This window comes from Hyperolius riggenbachi, chromosome 8 (assembly GCF_040937935.1).
Source record: "Hyperolius riggenbachi isolate aHypRig1 chromosome 8, aHypRig1.pri, whole genome shotgun sequence".
In the NCBI taxonomy this organism is placed as follows: Eukaryota; Metazoa; Chordata; class Amphibia; order Anura; family Hyperoliidae; genus Hyperolius; species Hyperolius riggenbachi.
Genome location: NC_090653.1, coordinates 266,865,524 through 266,888,153, shown reverse-complemented (window position 1 = coordinate 266,888,153; position 22,630 = coordinate 266,865,524). Strand labels below are relative to the sequence as shown.

General features: G+C 45.5%; 1 protein-coding gene across 1 annotated transcript in view; it reads left to right on the top strand.

Annotated features, from left to right (window-relative positions):
- The window catches only part of LOC137527485 (plexin-A3-like), a 267,378-nt gene that overhangs the window by 187,001 nt on the left and 57,747 nt on the right, over positions 1-22,630 (top strand). The window contains exons 9-13 of the mRNA XM_068248001.1: positions 2,783-2,906; positions 5,315-5,465; positions 6,833-6,932; positions 8,720-8,834; positions 19,378-19,578. Of these exons, the coding sequence (XP_068104102.1) occupies positions 2,783-2,906; positions 5,315-5,465; positions 6,833-6,932; positions 8,720-8,834; positions 19,378-19,578 (691 nt within the window). The remainder of the gene's footprint in view (positions 1-2,782; positions 2,907-5,314; positions 5,466-6,832; positions 6,933-8,719; positions 8,835-19,377; positions 19,579-22,630) is intronic.

Here is a 22,630-nt window from a genome sequence, read left to right as displayed (position 1 = left end):
TGAGCTGACACAGCTGAGAGATCAAATTAAAATGGTGATTAGTCACAGATGAGGGTGAATGAAGCAGACTAAACCCTCTAAATACATACGGGGTGCATTTATCTGTTTTCCTTGTTTCTTCTGCAAGAGTTCAGGTCCACTTAAAAAAAAAATAGATTCTCACATAAGAGGGAGGGTTTTGGATCCCTTAGAGGAGGGGTGTCAAACTAAATCCAGTAAGGGGGCAAAAATCTAAAGCACAAAAGTCGAGGGCCTGATTATTTATTGAACAGTCTCAAACTAAGTGGCATAACGATGACCATTGGGGCCCCTCTCCACCCCCTTCTGCAGAGTAGGACAGTGGAGCAGTGGAATATTTACCTCCTCCAGTGTTGCTTTGGATCGCCTCTGCTCTTCCCAGCAGCCGCACACTCTATGGTGCATACCTCTGGCATCTGATGTCATGTGATCAGGAGCAGGAGGTATGGAGCCATAGAGCGGGCGGCTGCTAGGAAGAGCAGAAGAGACATGATGCTGTGCTGGAGCAGGTAAATATTACACTGCTCCGCTACTTTGCTGTGAAGGGAGATTGTGTGTAAAGGTCCGTACACACGCCGGACTGCAGGCAACGTCACCTCCCGCTGGGTGGGCGTTCCAGCGACAGTCCGGCATGTGTACAGTCTGTCTGCAGACTGATACGACTGTTTCTGAGCGATCCGCCCGGCGGTGGTTAAAGCAAACCGAGTCGAAGCTCAGGTTTATAATCTTCACTTACCACTTAGAGGGAAGCCTCAGGAGGCTATTGAGGCTTTCTTCCATTGTTCCAAGCCCCCCGTTGCAGAGCGCGCCGTGCAGCTCCTCTTCCTGGTTGAAGTGCGCGGATTGGCCCCCGCACGCCCGCATGTGCAGTAGCGTGGAGCCCGTGGCTCTGTGCTACTGCGCATGCGCAGGAGGGTTCAGTCGGCCATTGCGCACACTTCATCCAGGAAGAGGAGCTGCGCAGCCCTGATGTGATTGACAATGGCCTCAATTCACTAAGATCATGCTAGAGATAAGGCAAGCGAAAACTTGCCACGGCACTGTGAGAGAGTTATCTTATCTCTTCATTCCTTAAGTTACCTCCTCTGTAGTTAAATTACCTCCTCTGTAGTTATTCCCACACGCAGTTAATTAACAGCCTGTCTTTAAATTTAAAATTCTGGAGCTATTTTAAGGATAGAAGAGTTAACTTTAGGTTTGCCTGAGGTAATATATTGGCCTCAATTCACTAAGATCATGCTGGAGATAAGGCAAGAGAAAATTTACCACCACACAGTGAGAGAGTTATCTTATCTCTTCATTATTAATGTTACCTCCACTGTAGTTATTTTCACACACAGCTAAGTCTGTCTTTACCTCTGGAGTTATTTTAAGGATTGAAGAGTTAACTTAAAGACAGAAGAGTTAACTTTGGGTTTGCCTGAGGTAAAATGTTTCCTGAATACTACATGCCTTATCACCATGGTTACAACTCTAGAAACGTTATTAAAGACAGGAGATAAGCTTAGTGAATAGAGGCCAATTTCTGAATACTACATGCCTTATCACCATGGTGATGACTCTATAAATGTTATTAAAGACAGGAGATAAGCTTAGTGAATTGAGGCCACAATGTATTGTCCGGGGGGCGCGCTCAGCGACGGGGGACCACAGAATAGCGAGGGAAGCATCATTAGGATCCTGAGGCTTCCCTCTCTCAAGGTAAGTATCTCATTTTGTGTATCCGAGCTTCGGCTGTATGTGTTTTACCAGCTACAAAAGGTAGTGGTGGGGGGTGTTGTATCCCAGGAGGGGGCCCCATGCTAATTTTGCTGAGGGGGCCCCATGGATTCCTGCTGCATTCTGGCTCAAACTGACATTGGCCTCAATTCACTAAGATCATGCTAGAGATAATAAGGCAAGAGAAAACTTACCTCCACACATGAGAGTTATCTTACCTCTTCATTCCTTAAGTTACCTCTCCTGTAGTCAATTTACCTCCTCTGTAGTTATTTTCACATGCAGCTAATTAACAGCCTGTCTTTAACTCTGGAGTTATTTTAAGGATTGGAAAGTTAATTTAAAGACAGAAGAGTTAACTTTAGGCTTGCCTGAGGTAAAATGTTTCCTGAATACTACATGCCTTATCACCATGGTAACAACTCTAGAAGAGTTATTAAAGACAGGAGATAAGTTTAGTGAATTGAGGCCAATGTTTCAACCAGAAACAGTCACCAGTGTGCTCCTTGGATAGGATAGGAAGGCAGTGCAGGTGTACATTTAGGCCAATCAGAAGGGGCGCTGTTGCTGGATCTAGTCTGACACTTGGATCCCCACCAGCACTGAGGGGGTCAAATTAAGAAATTACCGTACACTGATGCGATCAATGGAATTTGATTGTATTGATTCGATCCGACATGTCCAATCGGGATTCAATCGATCGTGTGATTGATTTTGCATTGAAAACTAACCAAAATCGATCACACTATAGATCGAATCCTGATCGGAAATGTCTGATTTAACCGATTCGATCGATCGCACATGAAATTGTATAGTGGAACTGGTCGATCGGAGTGGTGGATTTTTTCATAGATCTGATTGCAACTGATTTTGATATCAGGAATAGCTTTGATTTTTAAATGCTGTGGACCAATTTAATACAATATTTTCTTTTGATCTGAGTGAGCTTATTAAAAATATAATTGTTAGCTAAAACTCACTAATGGGCAGCGTCAGGGACAGACCTGTTTACGTTGGCTTACCGTATCCCATGATCACATTGCAGGTGCTGCAGACAGAGCGAGTGCGAGCGGGCGGCCGAGCCTCATCGATTCACCAGCGATCTGAGCCAGTGCGTCCGCCTGGAGGTGACCCCCAACAACGCCTCCGTCAGCGTTCCTGAACTGCTGGTAAGATGCTGCATGAAGGGCTACCCCACATTCCTCCTGATACCGACACAAACCTACATCGCTGCCGCACAAGTCAGTTTAGGATCTCATTTTATAAAATGTTTAATTTTTTCAGCCAACTAAACATTCCCAATACTGACAGCTGAAATGGCGCTGAAATGGCAACAGTACGCTTTGGAGTATGGAAGGTTCAGAAATTACCATTCTGCTGCAGGCTTAATTACCTGCCCAGAGAAGGAGCCATTGCTGCTCAGTTTTTAACACCTGGACTATTATTATTATTTTTTATTGTATTTATAAAGCGCCAACATATTACGCAGCGCTGCACAATAGATAAATGTGTTAACATACAGGTAGAACATACGGAAACTCACAACAAAACAAGATCATGCAAATTAATTGATAACAATAGTGTCATAGGTCAAAATAGTGACTGTTCGAGTCTACAAGAGGGGTGGTTGTGAGTAAGATTGCATAATCAAGCTGAATACATTAGGGAGGGGGGCCCTGCCAGAGGCTTACAATCTAAAGGGTGGGGTGGAGAGAATAGGTGCGTCTTTTGAGAGGGGGTCTAACAGAACATATTATGGTGCTGGTGTAGGGGGGTATGCGAGCGTGAAGAGGTGAGTCTTGAGAGCTTGTTTGAAGGTATTAAAGGTGGGGGCGAGTCTGACGGCTGGTGGGAGAGAGTTCCAGAGAGCAGGGGCAGCCCTGGTGAAGTCCTGCAATCGTGCGTGTGACTGAGTTATGCGTGGTGCGACTAGGCGCAGGTCATTGGAGGATCGGAGGGGGCGGGCTGGTATGTGCCTGTGGACCAGATCAGAGATGTAGGTCGGGCAGGTCTTGTGCACTGATTTGTAGGCCAAGCACAGGATTTTGAAATTGATCCTAAAGCTGATGGGGAGCCAGTGTAGTGCTTTACAGAGCGGAGTTGTAGAGGCGCTGCGGTGAGAAGAATGTATCAGTCTGGCTGCCGCATTCATTACCAATTTAAGTGGGTCAGTACGGTTAGAGGGGAGGCCAGATAAAAGAGAATTGCAGTAGTCTAGGCGGGAGATGACAAGGGCGTGGATAAGGAGTTTAGTGGTGTCAGGGGACAGGTAGGAGCGGATCTTGGAGATGTTGCGGAGGTGGAAGTTGCAGGATCTGGCAATACCTTGGATGTGGGCTGTAAAGGAAAGTTCAGAGTCCAGAGTAACGCCTAGACAGCGGGCTTGGGAGGTAGGGTGGATAGTAGTATTTTCAATAGTGACGTGCAGATCTGGGAGGGGTGCAGCTGTGCGGGGTGGGAATATTAGAAGCTCAGTCTTGTCCAAATTCATTGATTGTCAACAAGCTTTCAACACTCCTATCTGACAGATCAAGGCTTAGTTCAGATCAAACATGGCAACCGCTAGTACTTGATCATGGTTTTGCAAAGCGAATTTTGTTCATTCATTCAGGGGTCGTGTCCATATCGCCTGCTTTCAGCCGTGGTTATGGAAAGGCAATCGCAGGGACAGCAGAGAGTGCATAGACTGCACTGTCTGCTGTTTCCATACATACACTGCGATTCACTTTTGAATCGCAGTGCATGGTTGCCTGCATTTTGGGGCAATTGCGTCCCGAGATCCCACTCAGTATAATGAATGGGATTGCAAGCGCCGCCCCCTCCCCAGGGAGCCCCGTGCAATGCAGAGCTCTGCGCTGCAAATGGAAATGAGCCCTCAAGCTGAATCGCTGCAAAATTGCTACATGCAGTGCTTTTGCGATTTTAACAAAATCACAACACTGCTGTGGGAACACCCTCATCGGGTTACATTAGCCAAGCACTTTTGGAATTGTGGGTGCATTGAAAAGTGCTGTTGGTGTGAACCAGTCCTTAGGGCTCTTTCACATTACATAACGCGTACATGAACCCCATTTCGTGCACGCGTTATGACCTGCGGCGTGACATCAGGAAGTTGCAATGCTGATCAGCCGCGGTAGTTGTAATTCACCCGACGTGAAAACGCTGTGGCTGGACGTTATGAAGCTTACAGATGGGTTACAACATAACGCTCTGGAACGCTTCCTCTAATGTGAAAGTTAACATGAAAGTCAACTAGACTTTCATGTTGCCTTTTTAAACGCAGCCTAGGTGTGATCCGTCAAAATGCACGGTTCAGCTCCTAGTGTGAAAGAGCCCTCAGAGCCACTGGCTGTACTTTATATACACATAAAAACAATGTAATCGATCTGCAAAATCATTTCCCATTGTGTTTGTTAGGCAGGTTTTTCTTATCAGTAGCACAGGCATAAGAGACACCCAGCAGAGGTTTCTAAGCTCACCCTATGCAATAAAAAGGTTAAAGAATGTTTTGGAGTGTAATATGTACCCTGTAGTCTGAATAGCCATGTGACATCTCTCTCTCTTTCTGTCTCTGCAGCTGAATCTGTCGGTCCAGAATGTTCCTGATTTGTCTGGCGGTGTCACTTGTGTGTTCGGTGACATGGCAGAAAGCGAGGCCGTGCTGGGGGAGGGGACCATACAGTGCACTTCCCCATCGCTGCGTGACCTCCCGGTCACAGGGGGGCAGGGTGAGTGACCGCTCAGCAAGGTGTAAAGGGAGGGACAACGAGCGGCGTGTGTGTGATGTCACACAGTGCCAACAATGGGGTTGAGTAGATCCGTCCGGAAGATCGCTTGCGGGCTGGGCGTCGAAGGTCGTTTGGTGTCGTACACATGCCTGATAGTCGGCTGAGGCGTTAGTTATCAGCCCCCTCAGCCGACTTAAAAAGGAGCTGTCAGCCATACTATCTCAGAAAAGAAAACACATATAAATAGATTTGAAGCCAATCATGATGTCATTTCCTCCCTTACTCTCCTCTGCCTGATTTGCCTGCCCTTCACTATAGAAAGTGCATTATCTCAGCATGAGAAATATTAGCCAATCAGAGAGGAACAGAGGTGTGGGAGGGGAAAACAGGAGGGAAAGAGGCTTCAGCCAATCAGGCTGCATTAGTTAAGTCTGAGGGGAAGTAGAGCAACAAAAAAGGACATCCCAGCATGCCCTGCAACTTCCTTTTTGTGTACCAAATTTTGTGTGTACCAAATAAGAGTCAGGTAAACTGGGGAATGATCATTTATCAACAAGAAAAGTAATAGTGATTTTAACTTTTGGATTGCCTGGTTAACATCCTTATTACTTGTTTACCCGATAAAAATAAAGAATTGATTTTTTATTTTATGCCCACACTTTGTCATGCTTGTATATAGGCCTTAAGAAATGGACAAGTCAAATGAAGCCGCAGCAGCATTTTAAAGTAAAACTGAGATTGGGGGGATATAAAACCATGTATACTGGGGCTTCCTCCAGCCTTAACACTCCCGCGCCGCCGCCCTCTGCTGCCTGCAGCCTCCGCAAATTGCCCTGCCGTGGGTGGGAGCGTTCTGCACCTGCGCATGCTCCCCGCCACAGGAACGAGACAAGGGAGCGCGACTGCACCTGCACCAACCGGCCCCGACTGGATGACTTAGCACGGCCAGTTGCAGGGGCTGCAGGCAGTGGAGGACGGCGGCGTGGGAGCGTTTAGGCCGGAGGGGGCTGGAGGAGGCCCCAGTTATGTATACACTTGTTATATCCCTGTCTCAGGTACACTTTTTAAAGCGGACCTGAACTCAGAACTTTCTCTCTGCTCTAAAAGATAAACAGCACAATAACAGCATCATGTGTTTACAAATTAGCTGCTCTGCTGAGGCAGCCAGCTGTCACAGCTGATAGATCAAATTACAATTGTGTCACAGATGAGGGGAAAGGCTAAACTCTGTAAATACATACAGGGTGCATTTCTCTGTTTTTCTTTTGTCCTGTGCAAGAGTTCAGGTCCACTTTAATGGTCTATTTTCAAACTGCATAAACTTAAACATTTATTACATTTTTATAATGTATTGTCTATTCCTGCAGAAGCGATGCACACCGTCCAGCTGCACCTGAAGTCCAAAGAGACTGGACTGCGGTTCGTCCGCACTGATTTCGTCTTCTACAACTGCAGTGTCCTCCAATCGTAAGTGTCTATCCTTGTGTGTCACACCTCATCTACACTATCTTCCAGAATCACAGCAGAATTCTCAGCCAGATAGCAGGGCGGAGTATTAAATCCAGTGCAAGGAATATAGCAGTACAGCCCAAGATAAGAGTATTGGCTGCTCTGAGGAACTGTTTCTCTCTTGCACTTGTTTTGCTCTAATGGCTCTTGCACTGCTTTTGAACCATCTGCCCAAGTTTATGCTGAAGTAGCCTTTGAATGGCTGCAGCACTGCAATGCAAATATTTGAGCGTAGACTGCTTTAAACCAGGGCTGTGGAGTTGGTACCAAAATAATCCGATTCAAACTCCAGGTACCCAAAAATTACTTAGACTCCAACTACACAGCCCTGCTTCAAACATGGCAAGGGCCCGTTTCCACTGCAAGCATGCAAATTCGCACACCATTTTCTGGACGTGAACTTGCATGTGTTTGCATCTGTTTTCTGCATGCAAATTCGCATGCATACTTGCTGATTTTTTTTCTTCTTTTGTTAAGAAAAAGAAATCTGAGATTATGCATGTGAATTTGCATGCAAAAAAGCGGATGCAAAAGCATGCATTCTTTTGCGCGCTTTTGCATATGTCAGTAGAGACTATTGACATATGTGAAAACGTGCAAAAGAACGTTAATGCAAAAACTGCACGTGGCCGAAAAATTGTAGCACATCTGTCCAGATTTTATTCTTTGTGCGATTTCTGGATACAGTGGAAACAGGCCAGTTGAAATACGTTACAATGCAAATCGGTGTGCATAAAAGCTCAGGCATATGCATGTAGTGGAAATAGACCCTGGATGATTTCAGTTCCAGGAATGTCTTTGTAGGGCAATGATCACACTTTGAGACAATGAAATATCGTAAGGTAAAATGTCATCCTTTCAAGAGTCCTGTCCCTTTCATGATCTATCATTAAACCCCCCCCCCCTCCCCGGCAGTCTGATTCTTTCCAGATTTTATTGTCTAACATTGGTGCAATTTTTTTGCAGGCTTTTACACCCTAAAACCAGGGGAAAAAAATCACACCACAGAGCAGCACCAGCACTTACTCACCTCCCTGTGATCCAGCTATGCAGTTCTCCCTCCGTCCTCTGGGTGGCACTGAAACCATGTAGTGAGATCGCCGTCTGTCGTCATGATGACAAACGGCGATCTCACCCAAAGGATGCAGAGACTCTGAGGACAGGAAGGAGAATGGATGCTGGCGTCTGGATCCCCCAGGAGGTGCGTTAAACCGCCCGATGCGCGCTATGCTCTGCAAAGTCCTGCTGGCGGCGGCTACCACGAGTCACATTCGGAATTACCGTTCCTGGCTTGTTTTTTCCACCCCGAGCCTGACTTGTGATAACCGCCAAGGAGGTTAACTAGTATGGCTCCAAAAGGTCCCTGCAAGAAATATTAAGATCCAGTTCAGGCACATTTTTCATATTAGAATATAAATAGTCGTGATAAAAGTTTTCTGTTTAGAAAACAAATTTCCTTTTTTGCTAAAGAAGAGAATAAAATGACATCACAAGGTAGTAGTCAGCAGGGGGCGGAGCTTCAGCTCCCAGGCCAATCTCGCTTTTCTCTACATATCCATGTGACTAATGCTACAGGTGCACACGGTGCAATTTCCTGTCCGAGCGAAGGGTAATCTGATGGGAAGTTGTATCGTGTGTACATTTCCCCTGATCCGCTACGTAGAGAGAGTAGCAGATATCATCCTGAATTTCTGTAGGTATTGCTCTTTGGTCATTCGCTAATGTTGCCGTTGTCTCTTTGGCAGGTGCCTATCCTGTGTGAGCAGCCTGTATCCATGCCACTGGTGTAAATACCGCCACATATGTACCCACAACGCCGAGGAATGCTTCTTTCTGGAGGGCCGTGTAAACAACACAGATGTAAGTGTTACCAGGTCCTGACCCGCCTGCAGGGGGCACACCGGGGTCTCATTCAGCAAGCATGCACAGAATAGATTGAAAGATTTTGGTTGTAAGTGCTCTATTGTGTGCACAGTGGTAACAGTGTTCGATATTGCAACGGAAGTCGTCTGCCTGGCGGCCTCCAAGTGTAAGTGTCAGACATGCGGGTGATGGCAGAGAGGCCTGAGAGTCGCAGGAGTGGGACAGATGAGTTTTTACACTGCACAGGCATGGGGGGCAGTTACATTTGGGGGGTCGCCAGGAAGGCGGCCTCCCCAGGCTGATTCCTGATCGGGAATCTGTCTGTGGTGTATGGGCAGGGAACAGATCTCTCTCTAATCTGATTCGGCCAGAGAGAGATCTTTCTCTTGGTCGACCTGCCTGTAACTAGCTAGATATATGGGCGCCTTTACCCACCCACATCATGCAGACAGATTTCCAATACATTTTGAGCATAAAATCTATTGGAAATCATCCGCCTCCTCCTGCCGTACCCCCTACCCCCAAGTGTATGTGTCCCTCCGCGGACCCAAGGTGAGTGTTGAACGCTCGCCGGGGCAAATCTTAACCCCTTGCAGTGCCTGGCATTTATGAATTGCCATAGCAAGCGCCTGTACCACATGACACCACTGCAATAATGACATCGGTTCATGTGCTGGTGTCACACAGTACAGACACTTGTGCTGACGATTCAAAAAGTTGCTTGTACCACTCAATGCGGGGAGCGAGGGGGGCGGACTTTTAGCCCTTGCGACCCTGATTTTCCAGCATGCCCGATCAGTCCTTCTGGCCGCAAATCGCTTGAAGTGATCAATCCGGTAGCCATATTGCGGCGTAGTTATCTGCCAGATACAAATCAGCTGGATATCAATGCTGAGTATTGATTGTTGTATAGCCACCCAACTCTCTCTTTGTTCATTCATCCTCTTTCCTAGGAATGCAGCAGTATCGTAGTACCCTGCCACAGTATCTTCCCCTCCCTGATGTATACAGTACCTTGTCAGCAGGCTATAGCGGCAAACGCTGGTGGTGTCAGTGCGAGAGAGTGTGAATCTCACAGATCTGGAGGTGTCGGAGGTTGGGGGGGGGGGGGGGGGAGGGGCGGGAGGTAGAGGATCGCGGAGTTTTAATCAGCACCGCCTGACTCTCTAGTTCCTCACACCTCAGCGAGGGGCGTCAAACGCTCCCGAACAATCCTGCATGCATCCCGCTATATCTTACGTGGCATGTGAAGAAATAGATCAAGGCTGCTTATAGCAGAGGGGGGTGTTAAAAGCTACTTTTTCTGGCTGTTCCGCGATGAAGAGATAAATCCGCACATCAGGCGTGATGATTTGTTTAAGGTCAAAAAGGGAGCAGCAGAGAGCCGGGCACTCGGTAACTTCCTTAGACTTTAATATCCTTGTATGGATTAGTAATATACTCTAAGGCAGACCTTGAACAACAGTGGGGGTACAGCTTGCCGCCTGACAGCGTTTCGCAGATAAGCTCTGCTTCGTCGGGGCACATATGCAAACTGGTCAAGTGGAGCAGAAGATTTTATTGGTATCTCTGCTCTTTTTTGCTGGAGTGGTTTCCCCCTTCCTATTTCAGTGGAAGTTGCCAGCAAGAGCAAAACTGTGATCAAGAGTACGTTGTTGTTGTTCTAACACAATAAAATGTATTTAAACTTTATTGTACACACTTAAAGAGAACATTAGCCGAAGCTCGGGTGTTTAGAAACGCATACTTACCTAAGGAGAGGATTCAGAGGCTTCCCTCACTGCCCTTTGGTCCTCCACCGCTACCAGGGACCCTCCAGCTGATCAGGGCCACGCCCCTCTTCTGGCACGAGCATGACCTTTACTGCAGCCGTGTAAGCACAGACCTGCTCATGCACGATTGGCTTTGGCTCACTACGCCGACACAGGCGTACTTGCGCAGGTGCAGAATGGTTGTGCTCGTGCTTTGAGGATCGCGATATTGTACCCGAGGTTCGACTCCGGTACACTTTAAGTAACTGAAAATGTAAAAAATATTTGGCGATTGTCTTTGAAGATTACGTACATCTACAAGGTCCAGCAGTATGACTGCCGTGGCTTCACAAATGTGCTTTAGCAGTTGTCTATGGTTTGTGTTGATAAAGTTGTCCATTTCCTCTTTGTATCACACGCCTAACTGATTGTTGAAAGACTGGACATGTATTGGGATTTGACAAATTGATCTCATTGCTCTGCATGTCACTTTAAGGTCACTTCAAGGTCACTTTTATACTTGTGACTATATATACGATACTGCAAACAGTGCTAATGTATAATGTGTGCTTGGGAAATTTTTAGATGACTCTAGAACAGCCTTTCTCAACCTTTTTACCCGGAGGAACCCTGCAAATAGCTTTTGGATCTCAAGGAACCCCTGCAAACAATTTTTTGATCTCGAGGAACCCCGGCATTTATTTTGCAGGAGGCATGGTCTTTAAAAGTATGTGTGGCTGTTTATTTCACTACCCCTATTACACTGCCACTCATTATACTGCCTCATAAGCCCCTAATTTAGTGCTTCTTGTTACACTACCACCTATCATAGTGAGCTCTATTATACTTCCCCCACGATGGGGTAAAATGCCAAGGAACCCCTGCAGAGTACTCAAGGAACCCTGGGGTTCCAGGGAACCCTGGTTGAGAAAGCCTGCTCTAGAAGTATTGGGGGAATCTCATTTATATGGAGCTGACGATTGTTTGAATGATTTACTGAAGTAAAGTCCAGTACTACCGGTACTGCTAGAATGTTTTTGGCTGGGGCAGAAACTAGCCAACAGTGTAGCGTTATAGTGCAGGTGTCCACTGATGTTGCTTAATGGTCCAGTGTGCATGTCAACCCTTGTCCCTTCCCTTTCTACCTCTCAAGCTCCACTATAGTGACATAGAATAGAATGCAGTAAATGGTTCAGGGCATCAACTTTTACAGTATTTTTCCTGATTTCATCATCAGAAACAATGTGTCATCCAAAACCAATGGAAATAACACCTGATTTTCTCCAAATCCTTTGGGAGGATAATCCTGCATAGCAAAACAGCCTAGCCTGTGACATCACTGGGAGGGCGGGGCTCCATACCAATATTCAGCAATGTATATAGCAAGTGCTTCTGATGCTGAAACCAGGAAGATTGCTGTAAAAGTGGGTATCCTGAATCCCAGGGCCAGATCTGTCCTCTTTACCACCCAAGGCCACTGCCAGCAGATGTCCCCCTTCAATATAGATAGCCAGATGACACCCCCCCTTCCCAGTATAAGTAGCCAAATAACCCCCCCCCCCCCCCCTTACCAGTTTATATAGCCTGATGTCCCCTCCCCACTTTCCCTTCAGTATAGGTATCCTGATGACCCCTCCCCCATCCTTTCAATATAAGAAGCCAGATGATCCTACCCCTTTCTGTATAGATAGCCTGATGACCCCCCCCCCCCCCCTCAATGACCCATCCCTTCCCCCTAACACAGCCTTCTGCCCATCTGCCCTTGATACCATGGGGCCCTAGGCCGTGGCCTTGGCTTAAATCCGGCCCTGCTGAGTCCTTCACTACATTCTACTATATGTCACTACAGCACCTTTTTATATCTTCTGAAAACATTAACCCATTTGTATGTTTGTGGCTTTACTGACCAACAAAGAAGCTCAGATCTTAAAATGTGTAAAGGTGCCTATACTCTGTTCACCATTTTTTTCACTTTTTTTCTTTTTTTCTTTCTATAAAATCTATAGATTGTACAATTTTTGGGGGGATTAGAAAAAAAACTTTTTTTTTTTCCTTTTTTTTTTTCTGATCAGATTTGTTGGTAAAATCAAATAGAAAAGTATAAAAAAATCAAGTTTTATTTGATGTTTTCAGAAAAATCAATCATAAGTCTGTGGTACATTGGTTTGATTTTTCTGAATATTCAATGACGCGAAAAAAACGGATAAGAGCTTTCTGGTCGAAAGAAAGCTAAAACTAAGATTGAATCATGTATGGCCACTTTTACATTCATGTTCTCCAGATTCAGTAACCTGTATCTCACTGAAACTGCTGAGTGATTTGACATGCAGTTTTCACAAAAGATCACCTCCGCCATACTTACTCTCAGAGCATAATTTGCAATAGGTTTTGAAGTGAGAGGGGATATGGAGGCTGCCATATTTATTTCCTTTTAAACAATACCAGTTACCTGGCCGTCCCCCTGATCCTCTGCCTCTTAAAGGGGATCTCCAGCCTATATGTAAAAACCAGCAACCTTCCTGTAAAAGTAAGTTATAGTTGTCTGCGCTGCCTTGTCCCTTAAAACCACCCCGAAGCCCCCGACTTGCGGTGCGTGGCCCCGCCTCCCCAAACAAAATAGAAAAAAGGGTTGGGAGAGGAGGCGGGGCCACGCGTCGGAAATTGGGGAATTCGGGGTCTTCGGGACAGTTTTGCGGGAGGAGGCAGCACAAGTAATTATAACTTTCTTTTACAGGAAGGCTGCTGGATTTTACATTTCGGCTGGAGATTCTACCCACCTCACGATTTTGTGCGGGTTTCTTCCGACAACCGGTAATTTTTTTTAGCGATGATAGTTTTCGCGATCTTGTGACATGGGTACCAGTGCGCGATTAGGCGGACGACACTTTCTGACACGTGGCGTTAACAGCCGTTAAAGCGGATCGGATCTTTAAGATCCCCGACGATTCCCACTCAAAGTGCCGCAATCATTTGGACTCTTATTCGTGCGTCGCGGTTTCCTGCAGGCCGGAAGTTGGGTCGGGGACGTCGCTGTGAATCATCTTCCTGCGTCGACAGGTGAGTATTCAGTTTAAAGTGGGATTGTCCCCATAAAAATCAAATTTCAACAGCAACTGGTCTGAGTGTATTAAGTGATAAAGATGCTAATCCGGCATTCAAAACTTGCAAAACTTTTTCTGCTGTTATGATTTGGAGTTATATACTTAAGGAGCACTGGCCCTTTAATAGTCAGTGCCAAACAGTTGCATGCTGGGGGTTCTTTTTATCTATAATATACTCATCCTCTTCCATTTATTTCCCTGCCTAGCTGCCTATCTGAAACACAATCCCCTGCTCACTTGTGTTTACAAGCAAGGCTGAGGTGACTCAGCGATTTGGAGGAGAAAAGAAAAAAAGGGAAGGGCAGAAATGACATCAGGATTTAGCCTAAACTGTGGGCAAAAGACATGGCCCCCACCACTAACAGAATTCTCTTCATTTACTATGTAACATTCACTGAAATCAAAGCGTTGACCGTACAATACATGTGTTGTGCAAGTAGATCAAGTATTTATCTACTTATATATGTGTTTTTTCCCCTGGCATAGTATGGCTGATCCTACTCCTTTAATACTCTTATAAGTCATAGACCTTGAACAAACATGCTGATCAGGTGTCTCTGACATAAATCGAGTAAGATTAACCACATGTGTGATTCAGATGCTACTGCAGCCGAAGAGATCAACAGGTCTGCCAGACAACTGATATTGTTTAAAAGGAAAGAGGGAGGGGGAAGATGGCTGGATTTGCTACGCCAGCTCCCCACAAAATAAAAAATATGTCCAGCTCATCTGAAGTGTTTGATGAGACGTGTATACTGTCGGATGAGGACTCCGTGTGGATGTGCTCCACTCTTGGTAAACATACCCCCTCCCTCCCCCCATACACACATCTAGATTTTAGATTTGCATGCATGCAGCCCCAGCCTCCATGTAACCCATGCAGGCCAGCGATGGCTTAACAGCGAGAGAGGAGGATGTGTTGCCATGGTAACAGGAGCCTTCCTGAGGCGTCGAGCTTTCAAGTAGGCAGGAGGCCACGTGGTTCCATGTGTTTTCACTGCTCATCTCCCAGGGGGCACGGGGTTGTGAGGGGGGGGGGAAGGGGGGAGCCCACCGTGCTGGAGATGAGAGGAAGTGTCTGAAAACTTGTCCCCTGGATTAATGCAGCAAGGAGCGGTATAATTCAGTCATTGCATATATGCATGGCATTACCGGGTATGAAAGCGCTGCAGAGTGCTGACATACAGCGTTCACATCGCCTCTAATTCCGCTAAACCCCCCTCCTCTCCGCTGCCAGACCTGTAAACATTCAAGAAAAGGCATGAATAAGTTAATGTGCCCAAATTTGGAAAGGATTACTCGTATCGGGCTTGTTTAGCTTCTGTTTTGGGGGTGGGTAAAGTTGGCTTCACATCAGGCGATGTATGGGCAAATCAACCATGAGACAGATCCCTCTTTGATCAAATTAGATCAGAGAAGGATCTGTTGCCTGCCACACACATTGCCAGGGCTGTGGAGTCTGTACAAAAATCATCCCATTCATCGGTTTATGAAACCACTGATTCCGGCTCATGTACCCAAAATTTCTCCCAAATTTTTAACTCCAACTCCTTAGTCTAATACTTACCAGGGCTGTGGAGTTGGTTCACAAATCATCCGACTCCTCAGTTTGTGAAACCTCCGACTTCAGGTACCCAAAGCTAGTCCGACTCCAAAGCCCTGCACACCGCAGACTGATTTTTAGCATGAAAACTATCCGAAATTGGCCTAGCTCCTCCACCTGCCTTGCTACCCCCTAAGTATAAACAAAGTCTCCCCGGTGCCTGTGCTCTGTAAAATCTCACCTCTCGTTTGTCAGTTGCGTTAGTTGTCGTGATATATAACGCCTTTACTGCCAGTTGCGCAATTGCGACCGAGATTTTCTTGCAGGTGGTCCAAAATCAATTGAAACATCGGTTGGGCATGTTGCAGCACCGTTTTTTCTACGAATAGATAAAATTGAATTGGAAGGTCGATTGGCCTACAAAATTACTTGATGTATAGCCACCTTAAGGGAGGGTACCTGTACTGAGAGGGTAACGAAAGGAGCCCATTAACAATACAGTTTTTAGTGAAAGGGGATCGCTGCTGCTTGTTCTTTTAAAGTGTAACGGTCGGGCATGAAATCGAAAATCAATTCTATATTTTTATCTGCTAAACAAGTAATACGGATGCTAACCAGGCAATCCAAGTGTTAAAATCTATTGCTTTTCCCCAGTTTACCTGACTCTTATTTGGTACGTTGCCGCACAAAGGAAGTTGCAGGGCATGCTGGGTTGTCTTTTTTTCCTTCTTTATTATCCTTCAGACTTAATTAATGTACAGAAGCAAAAAAGGACAACCCAGCATGCCCTGCAACTTCCTTTTTGTGGCAACGTACCAAATAAGTGTCAGGTAAACTGGGGAATGATCATTTATAAACAAGAAAAGTAATAGAGATTTTAACTTTTGGATTGCCTGATTAGCATCTTTATTACTTGTTTACCAGATAAAAATAAAGAATTGATTTTTGATTTTATGCCCGACAGATACACTTTAAGTTGGTTCTGAAGACTATTTTGAGAGAGGTCTCAATTAGAGGGTCGTTGCTTGAGCATTTAGCTGTGTTTCTCCAGACTTGGTCCATACTGTGACTGGAATTTGAGAACCTGAGTCTGTCTCCCCGGCGCGTTGGTAAGGAAGCCTGCTTAATAATAGTTGTATAGCTTGGACAATGGTGGCCAGGAGCTAGTAATAAAGTGGAGAAGTTGCATGTATTTGAAGTGCTAAAAACACTGGGGGAGGCGCACTTGACGATAGATAACTAAAGCTACTATATAAGTGAAAAGTGTAATGTTTTGCCTTCTCAGGACAAACCAATAATTCATGGAAAAGATACTTATTCATGCACAACAGACAACACGTTTCACGGGTCTCAGCCTGCTTCATCAGGTCGATAAAAGTGCCTAAAAAGCTGTCGGTCACGGGGGTGAGCGCAATTAATTTAAATAGCTAATGCGTGAAACGCGTTGTCTGTTGTGCATGAATAAATACCTTTTCCATTAATTATTGGTTGGTCCTTCTGAGAAGGTAAATAAAATGTTACACTTCTCACCTATATAGTAGCTTTAGTTGTTAGCCATCATCAAGGGCGCCTCCACCAGTGTTTTAAGCATAGTCCATACCCTTTGGGGTTTATAGTCACGTGGACCCTGCAGTCCTCACAATTATCCAAGTAGAGCGTGTACATATACCAACTCATCCATACCGCACCATTGGGCTCCTGGTCTCTCATCCTATAGATTTTGATGGTCCAGGTCCTAGGAAGTCCCTTCACAAGGGGAGTGGAGATCCTTTTGCCTGTAGAGAGGGGAACACCGGGAGCCCAATAGTGCAGTATCGTCAGGTAAATCTATATGTAAAAATTGTGGTTAAAAATACTCACTCGGTATCCCAGAACCTTCTGGAACTGGGTGGTCGCTCTCCTCCTATGGACCTTTCTACTGGTAAACTGTGTGCATGAGTAGTGAGGGCTAGCACCTCTTTTAGAGGGGTAGGGTTACAACTGGGTTGAATTTTGGGGAGGCGCCCAACGTGGCCGCTGCAGGTTAGTAAGACAACTGTCAGACCAGTTTCAGAGTGGGGAATCTGAGTATTACAAATGCTTATTTACAACTGAATCTCTTTAAACCTGGTGTTAAAATATAATCTCCTCTCCTAGCCTCAGAAGTGTTGCGTTTTACCGTCATCCATCTAATTTTCCTTCCTGCGACGTCGTTAATATTCTCTTCCCATTAATTGGCAGCAGGAGAGGTGCCAGCGATCTGAAATTTACACAGAAAAGCTCTCTTAAAGCCATAAAACGTGGACGCGCCACTCAGGCTAATAACGCTACGTCCTTTACAGAAAGTAGATTTATTCCGATGACCTCATGTGTGTCCTCTGTTTGTCCTCCCCTCCCCAAGATTGAAAAGGTTTTATATGTGCGCATAAAGCTGCCTCCCCTGATTGCGCGCATGATCCTGTGAGCGCCTGCGTGGATTTTATTAGGGGAAAAGTTATGAATAAGAAATTGGATGTGTGACCTCAACGACCTTTGCACGGAAGAACGTCCATCTGGCTACTCTGCCACCACACCCGACCCTCTTCTTATAAACATCAGCTGCTTATCTGGTTTACATTTATTGGGATTCAGCTCTTTAACTTGTTCCTTTATCACCCCTCTTCACCTTGCTGGTACTGAATCGGGATGAGAGCCAAAGCTTCGGGTATAGCTCAGTAGAGTTGGAAGACTTGATCTATATCAGGGGTGTCAAACTCAAATGCAAAGTGGGCCGAAATTGTACACGAAGATCTAGTCGCGGGCCAAACTCAATATCTACTGGCTACTTTCCTCCCTTACAAAGTTCCCTGGTTACTAATGGCCCTCCTCCAACCCCTATACAGTTACCTGGTGTCTAGAGGCGTCCACCCTACCCTATACAGTTCCCTGGTGTTTAGTGGTTTTCCCGCTATTTCCCCCATATTGCTTCACTAGTGTTGTAGGACTTCAATAACAATATAGCTTCCCTGGTGGTCCTGGTGGTGGGCCAAACAATGCAAAGTGAGAAAACCACTTGAGGGCCAAATTTAATGGCTCTGATGGCCATATATAGCCCGCGGGCCAAAGTTTGACATGTATGGTCTATATGACGTTCATGGATAGACCACACATCACTCAGCATAGTCAATGTAAGAAAGGTTTTACTGAAGTGACGATAGGAATAACACACCTTCAGCACCTTGCGTACTTAGCACTTACGCACAGGGTCGGTTCTAGACTTTCTGCTGCCTCAAGCAAACTTTGGAAGATGAACCACACCCCCTGCCCCCAGAAATGCTATATAACCCCCCATACAAACCCCATCACCAGCGAGAGATCACCATGGCCAGCAGGCCCGGAGTTACCTCACAGGAGCCTATAGGCACAGATGTCCTGGCGCCCTCCATGAACCTACAAACCCATGCTTAACCGCACCACATGTGTGCTGACATAGGAAGCTACTGGTGCCCCTTAGTATTAGGTAGGCAGAAGTACCCTGAATAATAAGTAGCTAGAGGTGCCCTTAAGTATTAGGTATCTAGAGGAACCTCAGTATCAAGTAGCTAGAGGTGCCCCTGACTGAAGGGATAACTCATCAGTGGAATGCAGAGAGCAGGGTGAGTAACCTCTCATTTAATTTCTCATCAGGACTCTGCATAGGGAAGGAAAGAGGAAGGCACTTGGGGAGCAGAGTGAGCCGCCTTTCCATCATCAGGCGCCTGTAGGCACCTGCCTACAGTGCCTTATGGTAAATCCGGCCCTGATGGCTAGTCAGAGAAGAAGTTTTGTCACACGACTAATCAGATGGGGTACCGGCACTTATCTGCTCCAGCTACTACAACTGTCCAGCTGCTCTTGGTGTCCTCCGGATGGTTGTGCCACAGTATCACTAGGTGTATTGGCACCTTAATTCCACACTTGTGCTTTGTTATAGTTAGAATCGTCCCTTGAAGAAAATTAAGGTATAAACAATATAAGGCGTTTCCTCTTCCCTTCAGCTCAGTTGAGGCTATAACCTGTCCGTATTCCTTGACCTGTAGTTGTTCTGCCAAACTTGTCTGCTTGGGACCCCCTTGTGTGCGCTTTACCCATCTTATGTACCCCCAAAAGCCTTGCCTGATATGTACCTCACCTGATCTCTCCCACAGGGCTGTCCAGAGATCATCCCCACCGGTGAAATCCTCATCCCGGTCGGTGTGGTGCAACCAATCACCCTGAAAGCAAAGAACCTCCCCCAGCCACAGTCGGGGCAGAAGAACTACGAGTGCGTGTTCAACATCGAGGGCAGAATCCAGCGAGTCCCCGCCGTGAGGTTCAACAGCAGCAGCGTCCAATGCCAGAACACTTCGGTGAGTGCAGTGTGTACAGTGTCTCTGTAATGTCAGCACCAGGCTCACAGGGAGCATATGATGATTAATCAACTCATTTTACTTCTTTATTCCATTAGTCACTTAAAATATATAAGAACATATGAAGTATTACAAATAAGTTTTATCATTTTGAAGCACCACCTGCTGGTATAAGTGGTAGTGGTGGACTTGCCTCCCCATGGAAGCCTCAACAGATTAGAGTCAATGCAAATAAATCTTTATTTAATCACTTCAAAATGATGCAACGCCTTTCACAAGTCTATAGCCCGCTTTGTCAGGCAACTTATAACAGGAGCAAACTTGTAGTTCTTCGGTAAGAACCAGAGAGCCTCTGGTTTACTCATATTAGAACTAGTGATGGTCAAGTAGATTTCCAATAACTTTGAGTTGATGCAAATGTATGCAAATTGTATGTACATTTATGCAGCTTGAAAATGAACCAATCGAATTTTACCTCAGCATGATTTGATTAGTTCATTTTCAAGCTGCCCACATTTGCATAAAAATTTGCATCAACTCAAAGTTATTTGCACTGTCCACTTGACTGTCACTAGTTATAACTTGCCTGATGAGGCAGGGCTGTAGACCCTTGAAATGTGTTGCATCGTTTTAAAGTAATTAAATAAACTATTCCTTTGCATTGAATGTAATCTGTCAAGTCTTCTGTGGGGAGGTTAGTCCACTACTAAACCATTTTACTGTTTTTAAATTAATTGTTTACACTCTATTGGCGCCTCTGTTTGACAAATATTGTTGATCCAGCCTGGTGGAAGGGCTCTCTTTTACAAATTTTTCTCCTCTACGGAGAGTGACTTCTTATACCTGAGTAGAGACAGGACAGGTTCCCCACTTGCCTATACTGTGGTTGCCTTGGAAGTAACCCCACCTTTGTGAGTAGTTTCTCATAGCACCACTTTTATTCATCCCTAACTGAGCTTACTACACTGTAGTGGGCTCTCGATTCTTGTCTCCTTGTTTTTTGTCTGCATTACGATAGCCAAGTCCCCAGACTTAGTGACTGGTAATAAGGTCTGACTGTTTTCAGGAGCTCTTAGATTTACTAGATGATTGATTGCTCTAACTTCCCAGTCAAGAATGATCAAAGCATTTTCTTGCCAGCTTTTTACTGCTTAATGCAGCACTGTACGGCCATCGATTCTTCACTGTGGACGAATATTTACTGTAATGCCCAGTCATGCTTTCCGCCAGTATACTCTCCAAAATTGGTCAGAAGTTAATTGAACAGCTTATAGGATGTGATGGATCACTGGTATCATTGTTAAAAATTATTGAATCTGCCTACCAAAAAAATCTACAAAGTGTATGGCCAACTTAACGTAGCCCTCTTTTCATTACACTAGGTGGCGCGCTAAACAAATATCACATTTATTTGTGAAATGTAACCCAGACTGCCGCTAATGTCTATAGGTGTTTTGTGTTTTCACATCTGTATGCCACAGACTTCCGCCTACAGCAGCATGGCGTTCTTGTGTCCTACATATTTCTCTGTCACGGATGTCTACAAGGCGTTTCGTACAAAGCTTTGGCTCAGTCCCAGCTTTCTACTTTTCTTGAAATAGGCAAATAATTATAAGTTGATGCAGAAATATGCAAACGTTACTGCAAATCTATGCATCTATAATATGGACCAATCACATGCTTTCACTGCAAAATTTGATCAGTCTATAGATTCTCGTCATAATTAGTATTATTCTGTGTGATAATAATTTATATAATTCTCAATCATCCCAAATCTATTTGCACCTCAATGACATCCCTGCTGACTAATGAGGACTTTGGTACCTGTAGATTTGGGTAAGACATTTAATAAACAATACAAAAAATTGCTGGCAGTCTAAGGGTTAATATTTAACTGGTTAAAAAATAAAAAAAAGCTTTTGTTTTTTTGTTTTTCGGGGGAGGGGGGGGGGGGGACCATCTCTAGACTACTCCGTGTCTAGCGATGGTCAGTAAGGTAACCCAAATTCAGAGTGGATGCTAATTTTATTTTATGCAAATATATGCAGGTTGGAATTGGGCCACTTAATTATGTGCTGCGTGTGATTGGTTTAATTCCATACTCGTAATACTCCACACACTATACAGTACATAGCAGTAAGAGATGCAGAGGTTGAGACCAGGGCTGAACCTCCGGACCACAGGGGTCTACCTCAGAGAGCTCCCCTAGCCACTCCATCAGTTCTTTATTGCTGAAATGTTGGTTCCAGTCACCTATACATGTGTTTTGAAAGTGATAATCACTAAGAACTGTTCCTCCTCCCTTGATTGGGCAGTGTGAGACTTTTATACCTGTGGCTCTGTAGCTACACCACAGCATTGATACTTTGTGTTCCCTGGGCACTGAGGCATTCCTGTGTGCCCCCAATTATCATAATGCAGAAGCATTTGGAACCCTCTGGCACTCCTAATAATGCAATGAGCTTTGGATTCCTCTGGTGGCGATGGATAGACGTGGACCACTGTATTAATAACAATGCACTGATATTTAGAGCCCTTTGACGGCAAGGCATTAGCATGTGCCCCCATCATGTACATGCTGATAAATAACGGGAAAGCAGCCATAAATCAAAGGTGGAAATGCAGGTAAAACGTGGCGATCTTTCCAGCTGATTGCCACGTTCATGAAATGCTGTTACTGATGGAGAAAGCAGAGACTGATGCAGAGGGCATGAATGAGAAAGCAATTCCTTCTCACGCACATCTCCTTGCCGGGTCGCTGCAGAACTGACAGAGCGAAGTCGCTGATCACATAACACAGCTGCCAGCAGAGACGTCAGCTGTACAACGTGGAGAATCTGCCCTGAGCCTCTCCCCGGAGCTTCCCTTTATTTCCTTCACAGTCACTTCTTCTTAGAATCCGCCGCACAACTTGTCACACCGGCGGGCGCCTGCCATGAAGGGGTTAAAGCACGGCTCCCCAGCCTTTGGCAGATGGGTGTGGCTGGATTCTGAACGAGGATGGAGATGCTGGCTGGTTGCTAGGGGACAGAGCTCTTCTGTTACTATAGCA